This window comes from Corylus avellana, chromosome ca3, assembly GCF_901000735.1.
Source record: "Corylus avellana chromosome ca3, CavTom2PMs-1.0".
Classification (NCBI taxonomy): domain Eukaryota; kingdom Viridiplantae; phylum Streptophyta; class Magnoliopsida; order Fagales; family Betulaceae; genus Corylus; species Corylus avellana.
In genome coordinates, this window is record NC_081543.1 from 32,974,191 (window position 1) to 32,986,938 (window position 12,748).

At 34.0% G+C, this 12,748-nt stretch overlaps 1 protein-coding gene across 2 annotated transcripts; it reads right to left on the reverse strand.

Moving 5' to 3' along the window:
- Positions 1 to 242: 242 nt before the first annotated feature.
- On the reverse strand, positions 243 to 2,222 carry LOC132175870 (protein LIGHT-DEPENDENT SHORT HYPOCOTYLS 10-like). Of its 2 annotated transcripts, none has more exons than XM_059587948.1 (2): positions 1,594 to 2,222; positions 243 to 473 (listed from the first exon to the last, which is right to left on the reverse strand). In XM_059587948.1, the coding sequence occupies exon 1, from the start codon at positions 2,179 to 2,181 to the stop codon at positions 1,609 to 1,611; it is 573 nt and encodes a 190-aa protein (XP_059443931.1). In that variant the 5' UTR covers positions 2,182 to 2,222; the 3' UTR covers positions 243 to 473; positions 1,594 to 1,608. The 2 variants fall into 2 exon arrangements, with proteins under 2 accessions (XP_059443931.1, XP_059443930.1); XM_059587947.1 differs by having other exon boundaries at positions 243 to 532.
- Positions 2,223 to 12,748: the final 10,526 nt, after the last annotated feature.

The following is a 12,748-nucleotide window of genomic DNA, read 5'->3' on the forward strand; positions in this document are numbered from 1 at the left end:
TATATATATATATATATATAATTAACATATTGTGCATCCTTGCTCATTCATATATATATATATATATAATTAATGATTAATTTGGAAACGAAAAGGCATCCTTGTATTCACTAAAACATGCAACCAAAAGTTCTTCAAATGTATGAAAAATAGATACGTACATACATTCACATAGCAAAACATTGAAGGATTATTGCAAAATGAAATATGTTTATGCATCAATGAACATAAAACTTGGGAGATAATTTATGGTATATATAAGCTTACAATAATATTTCATAGTGGACTCATTACTTACAAAAAGACGTGGATAAAAGAGAGGAACTTACCAGATCATTTTAGTTTTCCCCCCACTAACTTCAAGCTATAATTGTCATGCAAACAATAAATACAGTGCCGGAGCCATAGAAAACATCAAAGAGCTTGATCCAAGGAAAGAGTTGATCAATATTGCAATCTCCAGTACAATAGAGCTTCAAAACACAGTGATGATGATTCAGGAATTTGAATTAATTATTTAGGAAGAACGAACCTGAAGGGTCAGAAATTCCAAATTGAATTGGTAAATATATGAATAATCTGGTGCGTGAATGAGAGTAAGTAATGAAACAATATTTGCCAATAATATTTAATTTTGACGTAGCTAGTGTTGTGCATGTGCATGGTATATATAGTTATGATGCTTTTAGAAATGATTTCATAAATATGATAAAATTGATATATACTAATTAATCATAAAAGAAGTTATTCAAAAACTCATCCCTAATACAATTATACACGCAATATATATGGTCGGGCCAAGCAAATATAATAGGACGATTAGCACTAATCTGATGCAGACAAGGCGAGCTGATTTATGTACAAATGTCAATTGCATAGAGCTAGCATTACTGAAGAAAAGGACATTCATATATATATAATGGGAGAATTAAAAAAAAGACAAAAGAAAAAAATTAATATTGTAAATGAGAGCCAGCTGACAACAAAGTGAACAGGCATTTTGGTTTATCCTAGTGTCCTGATCATCACCAGATCTTCAATTACAACCTTTTACTAAGATTATATATGCCAGGAAAACATATACCTTAATTACACAAGTGTTTCATAAGATCGAGCAGGATTCTAAAGAAACATACAAAAAAGCAATCGTGTGAATCTTGAGAAAAGCTGCAAATTGTGCATGAGAGGGAAAGAGAGAGAGAGAGAGAGAACTTCCCATTATGATCATCACTGTCACAGATGTTAAGGTAAAGTTAGAAAGCACTGTTATAATGTCATTTCGATTAAAGCAAGAACTATGCAAATTAGGGTTTAAAAGCCATGGCCTAGGGTTTATTAGCCTGAAAATCTTAGAAGAATATATATATATATACACACTGTAGCCAACAAATTTTATCTTATTCTTTTCTACTTGGTGATTTTTTTTATTTTTTTTTTCATTTTCCATTGAATTAAACTAATTAATGAGCTTCCCAAGTGTTTAATCATGCCCTATATCATCATATCATGTGATGAAGTGGAATTTTTTGCACTATTTTTAGATCCAATTTGGAAACAAAGTAAAAGGAAATTAAATTAATTAAATTAAATTACCATTTTGTTCCCAGATTACTGCGCAGGAAAGCTGGAGTTATCATCGTTGCCCTTAACTGGAGTTCTCTTCTTCTTTTTCTTCTTATAAGGGATGCCACGAGCCTTGGCCTGGGAGTCCCTCACCTCGCGCAAGTAAACCCGGATAGCACCGCTTGCGAACGGGTTCGTCTCCGGCAGGCCGCCGTTCTCTTCATAGGCGGCTCGAAGGCGGCCGATGAGGGCGTCTAGGCTGCCCCATGCTTGTCTAAGCGGGCAAATGCAAGGCCCAGGCGGTTCGGGCTGCCCGAAGAACACACAACCTTGTAAGTGCACCTTAGTCTTTCCGAACTGATCTAGGTATCTCAGGAAATCCAGCACATGGTTGGAGTTGCACTGCGAAAGCGCCACCGGTGGCCTTTGGTTCCTCAGGTACTGCCCGAACGTGTTCCAGTCCCGCCGCTTCTGCGATTCGTACCGGCTCAACGGAGGTGGCTGCTGCTGATGATCATGATGATCACCGCCAACACCAGCACTAGCACCAACACCAACACCAGTAGCGGAAGATCTTGACGATCCTTCTGCAACATCTTTTCCTTTGTTGTTTGACATGATCAGCTCTAGCTTGCTAGCTGGGGAATAATTTTTTTTTTTTTTTTCTAATAGTCTCCTTTTTCCTGGTTTTCCCTGCAGGAAAGAGAGGAATTGTAAGAAAGAAACAGAAACAGAAGAAAGTTTTAATTAGTGGGTGAAAAACAATTGAAAATCACATCATGGATCTACTGAGTAGACACGGTATGGGTCCTATTAAAGTGCTTTAGCTCATCTTTTTCTTCCTCTCTCACATTATTTTCTTGCTTTAATTGTACCTATTAGCCTTAAGTATACTTCTTTATTATTTTTTATTTTTTTGATTTTTTTGATTTTTCTTCCATCATCCAAGCAATCATCATCGAGTACACTAGCGTAAATCTCTACTGTGCTGGCCGTGGCTTGGTAACCACTGCTAAATAACCCGAGTTAGAAGTGTGGATTGCTCACGGAGTTACCAATTTGGGAAGGAAATATCTAGGGCCTAGATTCCTTATCCTATATATAGATCCCTAATATAGTATATATTTGAAATGTTATATTATATTTCGCTCAAATAATTAGTATATTTCACTCATTTGAGTCCTGCATATGGCCCACAAATTTAATGGTAATTTTAAAAAATTAAATGATGAAATAAATAAATATATATATATATATATATATAATAAAATGATGTACCTTTTACCCTAGGAGAGGATTATATGATCATATATAGTGCTGGTACTCTAGAGTAGAGAGCACAACAAAAGAGAATTTACTTTAATAAAAACCTGAAGATCGAGCTGGAAAAGTATATATATACATATAGGAGAGGAAGGTTCTGATTTAGTGTAAGAAATCTGTTTTTACTTTAATTAAAAATAAAGAATATTGGTTCCTTTTCCTTGCTGGAAAAGAAATGAAGAATGAAGAATGAGCCCAAATAGTCACAAGAGTGATGTTTACTGAAGTGGGATCATTAATTTCTACGAATTTTATTTATCATTAAAAGGCATATATATTGACTGTAATTGCAGACATTTGTGTTTGAGGATTCGGTACTTTTGGTGCCTTGTTGGTCGCATTTCAGCAAGGCATATGGTGGTGAAACAAGTATGCTTTTCTATTATCTTACAATGAGTAGCAAATTAAGGCCCTGAAAACATTTTCAAGTTGAACAGGAAAACTTATTGTTAAAAAAAATTAAAATGTTTTTTTCAAAAAAAAAAAAAAAAAAAAAAATTGTAAACCACTTTTCCAATTTGAACTTTTTTTTCTTGCACATACACTCTCTCACAGTTCATTCTTCACTGCCGAAAACTGTTGCCGCGCGGCCATTGCCGGAGGTCGGCGAAAATACCAACGATTGCCGTCAGAGGTTGCCAAAAACCTCCACTAACCACCATCGAAGCTCGCTGGAAACCGCTGAAGGTTGTTGGAAACTTTTTTTAACAATGTCGTATCGTTAAAAAAATCCTATTTGGTCCTGGATGTGCGCATGCCCAGGACACAATTAAGCCAAGTCGGTCTATCAATAAATAATATTATGTAAAGTCCATTAACTCCCACAAAAAATAAGATCCTAATTCGTCATTTCAAACCACTCGATCAATTCTCAAAAATTGGTGCAAATATGGCCGTCTAATTGATGATTACCAGGCTATGCTAAATTGTTTACAAAACTGAAAAGTGTACCATGTAGGAGAGAGGAAAATAGGGTAGCTCATAAACTAGCTAGCCAATGAAGCATGCACTTTTTCTTACAAATGAACTACTCTATATTGCTCAGGAAGCCCCTCACTGTATTCTTGACATTGTAACTGCTAATCGCAGTTGTTAGTATTTTCTAGTAACGAAAGATTGCAAGACTAATTAAAAAATAATAATAATAAATAATAAATAGAAAATTCTGGCAATGCCTCATTTCAAACTTTCACCACAAAAATCAGTGATGATGGCCTCATCTTTTGCAATAGTTGCAGCTTAGATCTAGTTGGTCCAAATATTACAAAGATTTAATCATTAAAAACCCAATCCTAAACTCCTAGCTAGGTTGAGCAATTTGATTTTGACTCATAGATGGGTGGAAAGGTAGGCACATACATTAATATTCTAGATGAGTTGGTTGACCCTATAACATTTTCCCTAATTATACTAAACACCAATAACATAACATAATACAAAAGAATTTTACAAACTTTTATCCAATACCCTTTATTGTCACAGGAAGCCTAAACAAAATCAGTGCCAGCTGCATCACTAGCACTAGGCTGTCATTGTTTACTCATCACCTTTCCCTATCCGTAACTTCTCTCAATGTGAAACCCACCACCTTCAAGACCGACCACATTCGCACTGCTAATAATGCTTTGTGATACTAAATATACTCCTATGTAACACTACTGTTGCTAGCTAGTGATGTTTTTGGTTGTTTCCTTTCTGGTTTCCTTTATCCTTCCTAACTTTTGGACTTTCATCCAAACTTGCATATATGCCATATGATATCAGAAACTCACTCTTTCAATCTGTTGCCAAATTCATAGCCAACACACCAATTTCTTCTCGGCTGCATGTTATTTTGTTTTGGGCTTTCATGTTCTTCATTGTTGAAGGTAGCTAGTAGAGTGATAATAATGGCCCAACAGACCAATATATTCTCTCTAGGACTTGATCAGCTAGTTATTAGCTTTCAAATATTTGGAAGACTTCGAAGAACTAATGTCCAATTTCAAATATTGGTTAATTAGCTTCGTAGGTTGGTTGAGTTTTAAGTTATGATTGTAAGAGTTGAATTTATTGTTTTACCCTTTTTACCATGGTAATTAATATTGTCGTTGTTAGAGCACTAGTAACAGACTCTTTATATCGTATTATATATATATATATATATATATATATATATGTTCTCTAAACGTAGAAAAACTCTTTAAAAGCTCCATAAAATTAGACTCTTTTGGCGTACTTTAAACCAAAGGAAACTCGAGGAAAGCAAAAGTGACACCTAGATACCATTAAAAAACAAACATTTATATTTCCTCTCTTTTTCTTAAGCATTAATTTAATATATATATTTAAAGGGTACATAGAGATGATAAAGGAAAACTATTATAGTGCTTATTTAAAAAAAAAAAAGAAAGCAAAAAATAAATTAGGATCCTCTCCAATTCATTTGAACATGAGAGTATCCAGTTAGTTATATTTGAGGAATATTTTTGTCTCCCAAAAAGTGAAATACAAAATTACCCATCAAATATAACTAACTAAATACTCTTCGGTTCCTCCAAACTTTTCAAATGTCTTCTAACATGTTTGAGTTTCTCAAAAATTAATGTTTGAATTCCTAAGTTAGTATAAAGATAATAAATAATTGTTAAAAATGCTAAAAATACATGTTTATTTCACATGTTAAAAAACACTTGACAATGTTTATTAGACCTGATTAGAGAAATTTTCACCAAATTGATTTTTTACGAAATTTTTGCCCAAAAGTTTAATGCTTTTGCAAATTACTATGTGAGCATAAGGATTTAGTGGTACTAATTAAATAATATGACGTGTGGCAATCACCAAACCTAAAGGTAATCTCTTGGGATATGCGTCGTGATATGATAATTAAAGCGATCAGGGTGATTCATAGCTATCTTATAATAGTTCTTGTAATAGTAATATAGCGATTTCCTTTGGCTAATAATAATGTACCAAATATTCCCATAGTTAATTATATATGGATTTTTTAAACACCATTAAATTTGGATGATTTTAAGTATAGCGTATGATAACGAAAGTGTTCGTAGCATTTCTCGAGCTATAATTGAAAAAAATAATGTTATTTTCACCATTAATTTATGTAAGGTCTACCATAAGTCCACAAATCGAATAGTTAATTTGTAAGATGATATGAGAAAAATATAATAAAAATATTGGCACCAAGCATTTCTCATAATTATATAGGGATATAACTTCACTTAAGACCCATAAACTACTATGCACTTTGAGATAACCCTCCAAATTTGAAAAACTCTCAATTTCACTCCTTGAACTTTCAATTTAATACAGTTGACTCTCCTCCGTCAATTTTTGCCATTAATTCCTCACGAAACCACTAAAAAGACCACATTATCCTTCAATTTTTTTAAAAAAATTTAATTTGAAATTAAAGGTAAATTTGGAATTTCATAAAATTTTTAGGGATATAAAGGTCATTTTATTACTTTTAGTGTCCAAAAATTGACCGAATGGGGTACATTGCATCAAATTGAAAGTTCAAAGGTTAAAATTGAGATTTTTTTAAATGTAGAAAGTCTTCTTAGAATGAGTGACAATTTAAAAGTCTTTAAGTGAAATATAGAAATATTCAAATATAGTACCTAACAATTATCATTACTCAATTGAAAACTGCATAGGGTCTAGAGAGTAAGGACAAAAAATTGAAGCAAGCATTGCACATGCATTATTGGAAAATGAAGGACCAACCTACGTAGCATGTATGCAATTAATGGCTCACTTTCTAGCACTAGGTTTAATTTGTTTGTTGGAGAACATGCCATTATTTACGGCCTGATCATAAGGAGGCATAGGAGCCATGCTTTTTAAGGAAACACAACAGGATTCTCTGCTTCACCATAGGGTGACCCAAAATCTTTTAGTGGGGACTACGATCAGAATTTGCAATATGTATTGCACTTGGTGTGACAGCAGCATTCCAGTGTGTTCGGCATTGCGATTTAATCTTCAAGTGGAGACTACGATGACAATTTGCAATGTTGCACCTGGTGTGACAGCAGTCAGCATTACCGTAATTAAGAGTGCATTTGATTTTGCAATTTTACTGATAAAAAGTATACGGTTTTAAATCAAATCACATAATGTGTTTTTTTTTAAAAAAAAATACCAATTTGAAAATGTAAAAAATTTATATTTTTAAATCGTAAGCTGAGTATGTTTTAAAAAACACATGATTTTAAATGCAAAAATGCGATTTAGGGTTCGTTTGGGCTTATGATTTCAAAAAGTGCCATTTAAAAATATAGGATTTGAAAACGTGATTTTTAAAAACCCAACTAAGCATTTGGCAAAATCGTTGTTTTGACCTTTAAAATCGCAGTTTAGCTTTTCAAATTATGCATTTTCAAAAAAAAAAAAAACACTTATTTATCTATGATTTAAAAACGTAGATTTTCTGCATTTTCAAATCTCAATTTTTTTAAAACGCAATCTCAAATAATCCATTCCTTTTGGTTTAAAATCTTGCATTTAATCTATGAAATCGCAATGTCAAACACACCCTTTGAAGCCAAACTATAATATTCTTAAACATTTAACTGGGTTTTTAAATCTGAAGAGATCCTAAAACGTTTGTTTGTAGTGTTCTTGGCCAAAAATTCTATAAGGTGTTCCTCATTTTTTTGTTGTTTGGTCCCTGAGAATTGATAGGAGACAGGCGATTACAATAATTGAGAGGAAATCATGACACCTAAGCAGGTATTTATGTGCATTTAATATGTGAAAAAACTTTTGTGCCCAAGTTTTAAATTTGATAATTAATTAGAAAAATATCAACATCATGATTCGATAGACAAATGATCGAGAGGTTAAATAATTGGGTAGGCCTAGGGGGAGAAAGGTAATCCAACTTTATCATCCATAGCTAGGAGCGATTTGGGATCGGGCAAAATTGCATTATTAACGTATCAAAAAGTCTTATGCAACAAAATTATTGGATTTGCATATAAGGACAGCTGTCATCGTTAATAAGAACATGTTTTAATTTAGGATTTTTTTTTTTAGGGAAAAATTAATGATTTTATTAATCAAGTAAAGCCAATTCAGCCATTACAATATCCCTAATGCAAGGGGGAGTCGTTGTTAGCCAAAGCTGACTTACATTAAGAGAGACGGCCATTTTTGCTACCCTATGTGCCGCTTCATTAGCAGTTCGCCAAACATGGTGAATCTCCCACGAATGACACCCATGGAACAACTCCTTGGTTTCTTCCAAAATAAGCCCATACCTAGTCCAACGACTTCTCTCCTCTCTCCTTATTGCTTGCACTTCCTCAAGAGAGTCTCCCTCAAGGATAGAATCTGTGAATCCCAGTTGTCCCATCAAATCTGTTGCTGTCCACACCGCCATTGCTTCCGCTACCACTGGGTCACAAATGTAAGATCTCGTCCTGCATTGTGTAGCTACCACTCCACCTGTATAATCCCGAACCACAACTCCAGCCCCCATCATCTTCTTTTGTTTGTCAATAGCCGCGTCCCAGTTGAGTTTCATAATCCCCCTAGGTGATGGTTTCCACTTTTCTACAACTTGCTAACTGCTCGTAGAAGGAATTTCAATTGATCACTAGCTATTTGAAAGACATACTTCGAATGGGTAAACTCTCCCTCAAACACCATTTTGTTGCATCTTAACCATATTTGCCGGGCTTTACAAGCTACCATATCAAAATCTGTCACCTCCAGCCTATCAAACAACTTCAGCAAAATATTGCTAAAGCCGTCCTTTTCACTACAGCTTTTCTGAATACTTGCATTACACTCAAACCAAACATCTCATCCTGCAGGGCAACTCCACAGTGCATGACCCACCGTCACCACATCCAATCGGCACACCAAGCACAGCGAGTCACTTATTATTTTCCTTTTGAAAATATTCTCCTTTGTGGAAAGAATATTATTACATGCTTGCCACAAAAACAGTTTAACCACCCTCGGCCCTTGAATCCGCCATATTTGCTTCCAAAGAGGTGTCAAGCAGTCAACCATAGAGCAGCCGCGTGCATCTCTAGCTCTTAACTCCTTAGCCAAGTGATATGCACTATGCACCGAGAAAATAATGTTCTTATTTCCCACCCACACTGCTCGGTCTTGTTGCGTACGTGGACAAATAGCCATGCTACATATCTTTTCAACCTCCTCTTCCATAAATATCTCCCGAATGAGAGGGATATTTCACCATTGCGTATCTTGATCAATTAAATCACAAACTTTAGCTTCAGAGTCCAACATATGAACTGGAGTTTGGATAGCATATGTAGTCCGAGATGGCAACCATTTATCGTCACAAATTTTTATATTCCTCACGTTCCCCACCCTCCACACCATCCCTTCGTTGAGCAAAAATTTTTATATTTCTCCCAGAGTTTTAATTTAGGGTTAAATACATTTCCAGTATTTGTGTTTTGAGCCAAAATCAAATAGCCATCTTGGTTTTCAAAAATATTACAAATGGTGCTTATGGTTAGCAAATAAACCCACTTGGTACTTCCGTCATGATTCCGATAGTTTTTTTAACGGAGTTCCACGTCACCCGTACACGTGGACTGGTACCTGTGGTTTTGGGTGCCATGTCACGTCAGATTAAGTAATATTAAAATATTATGTTAAAAAAATGAAAATTAAAAAATCCTGCATACTCCCTAAAGAAAAAAAAAAAAAAACAAAACAAAAGAAAATCCATCATGTTCTCTCCATTCTCCTCTCCCCCAACCCCCTAGGTTTTTGTAGACCCAAATACCATCTTCGCCATCCCTCCCTCAACGCCGTCGCCGTCCCTCTCAACGCCGTTGCTGTCCACTCCTCACCACGCCGTCGACATAAAGGAGATGGATATGAAAATTGCTTTTCCTTTGACCATCCCTTTCATCAACAGCTCTGCAACTACATCAAGCTGCAAGCCTTGATGCGTGAACCTGTTGAACCCATAAAACAGGGTTCTTTTCATGTGGATGTGCTTGAGCCTGCTGCCAAAGGAACGGAAATCGCTAAAACTCTAGAATCCAAGTTTCACAAGTTTGGGAATGGGAATGGTGTTAAAATAATGATTAAGTGATTAAATTTACCTCTTCTTATCAGTTTAAGCTTTTAGGATAACTGGTAATTTAACATGGTATCAAAGCCAAAGGTCCTGAGATCGAACCTTGACTTCATCAATTCATCCCCCATTTAATTAAATATTTCACGTGTTAGACTTTACCTATTAAAAGGGAGTTTGAGCCCACATGTGAGGGGGGGTGTTAAAATAATGATTAAGTGATTAAATTTACCTCTTCTTATCAACTTAAGCTTTTAGGATAATTGGTAATTTAACAAATAGGATGTCTGACTTGCTACATAGGCTAAGGATTGATGATAAATGAAATTATGTAGCTCAAAATCCTTACTGATTTGCAGTGATATGAAAATCACTTGATGCCCGTTCGTTTTGTTGGAGTTGCCAGAGAAGGAATGTTGTCTTTCTTTTTGTTCCTACCGTTCAGAGGGACGGCGACGGCATGTTGAGGAATGGACAACGACGGCAGCGGCGTTGAGGGGGTTGGGGGAGAGGATGGTATTTGGGTCTGCAAAAACTTAGGGGGTTGGGGGAGAGCGGATTGGAGAGAACACGATGGTTTTTCTTTTGTTTTTTTCTTTATGGAGTATGCAGATTTTTTTAATTTTCGTTTTTTCTTTTTCTTTTTTTTTTTTGTTACATAATATTTTAATATTATTTAATCTGACGTGGCACCCAAAACCACATGTACCAATCCACGTGTACGAGTGACACGGAACTTCGTTAAAAAAACTAACGGAAGTATTAAGTGGGTTTATTTGCTAACCATAGGTACCATTTGTGATATTTTTGAAAACTAAGGTGGCTATTTGATTTTGGCTCAAAGCACAGGTACTGAAAAAGTATTTAACCCTTTAATTTATTTTAATATTTTTCAGGTTTCTTAATCTCTTAATCTTTCCGTTTATACATCTTACCGGAGATGGAGAGGAAAATAACATGCACTAATTTTACAAAACACAGGAAACATCTCAATAAGTAATGTGGATTCACAGGTAGGAGTGGCGATTCGAGTTCGGGTATCGGAATTAGGTTGTGTCGATGCATAGATATAAAACTATGTAAATTAACTTTAACTCATTCGAACTATTTAATTAAACGGGTCAAAACACTTGACTCTAACCTGAAGCTTTTTTTTTTCTAAAAATTTCTTTTTAATTTTAGAAACAACATTTTTCAATGTAATTCCAAACATGCTCTAATATTGATGTACTTCGGAGTGCTTGGGAATTCATGAGGAAGACTCCTACAGGTGGAAGTGTGAAGGGACCTAAGGGAGTCATGAAAAGAGCACAGAGGCGTGTAGAAGAGCTATCAAAACAGTCGCACTGGTCTAGTCACTTATATTTGCATATCCGCGACATTATCTGCATAGAGCCTACAATGGTTTGTTTGTGTTGCAATATTATATATATATATATATATATATATATATAGTTGAACATATGGGAAAAATATAAAATCAGTCTAAATGGTTTATCTATTTTGCAGTTAGCTCATTTTAAATCAAAATAAATTCAGAGATCCCTAAGGAATATTGTCAAAAAAAATAATTAGTTCCTAAAGTCAAATTTCATACATTGACTTAACAAATTCTGATAACACAAAACGTCAGAGCCAATAAAAGTGTGATACATGTCCTATTTAAGTAAGGGCCCGTTTGGGAGTGCGATTTCAATAAGTGTGATTTTAAAAATTGTATTTTTAAAATCGCACTTGCGTTTGGTAAAACATGCTAAAAAATACATTTTTTATCAATTGAGTGTTTGAATAACATTAGCATATAACTGCAGTTTCATGAACAAATTACCAATAAAAACATTTCTTTATAACAATAAAATAACTAACATTGTCTATAAGCCTCCATTTTTAACACCTATGCAAACAAAAGTATGTCTTATAATTTGACATTAACTTTGAGTTTTCTACTTATGCAATTATATATTGTTATATTACTTGTTTCTATATACTTTTTTGTTTTTGTATTTCTTTTTTCTTGAAACATATTCCAAACAGACATATAATAAAAAATAAAAGAACAATCCATCAAATTAAACTAATAATGGGAAAAAAAATTAAAAAAACAAATCACAAATTATCACTGTTTATTACCCATATGTATATATATCACAAACTATTAGAGTGCAATACCCATTAAAAAATAAAAATAAAAATCCATCACAAATTGTTCCTGTACAGTACCTTTTAAAAAAAAAAAAAAAAGCCATAAAAAATCATCACTGTGCATATCACTATGCAGTGCACAGTGACCTGAGAAAAATCATCATCTTGGTCACTGCATGTACAGTTTTTTTTTTTTAAGAAAAAGCCTCACACGGTTACTGTACACGCACTATCACATTACTGTGGGTGTACAGTGATCTATCACTGCATACTATGATGGATTGCAGATCACTATGTATGTACGGTAATCTAAATAAAATTTTGAAAAAAAAAAAAAATTACCTGCACTACCAATAAGGACATTTCTTTATAACAGTAAAATAACTAACATTGTCTATAAGCCTCCATTTTTAACACCTCTGCAAACAAAAGTATGACTTATAATTTGACATTAATTAACTTTGAGTTTTCTACTTAGGCAATTATATATTGCTATATTACTTGTTTCTGTATGCTTTTTTGTTTTTGTATTTTTTTTTTCTTGAAACATATTCCAAACAGACATATAATAAAAAATAAAAGAACAATCCATCAAATTAAACTAATAATGAGAAAAAAAAATTAAAAAAAATCACAAATTATCAC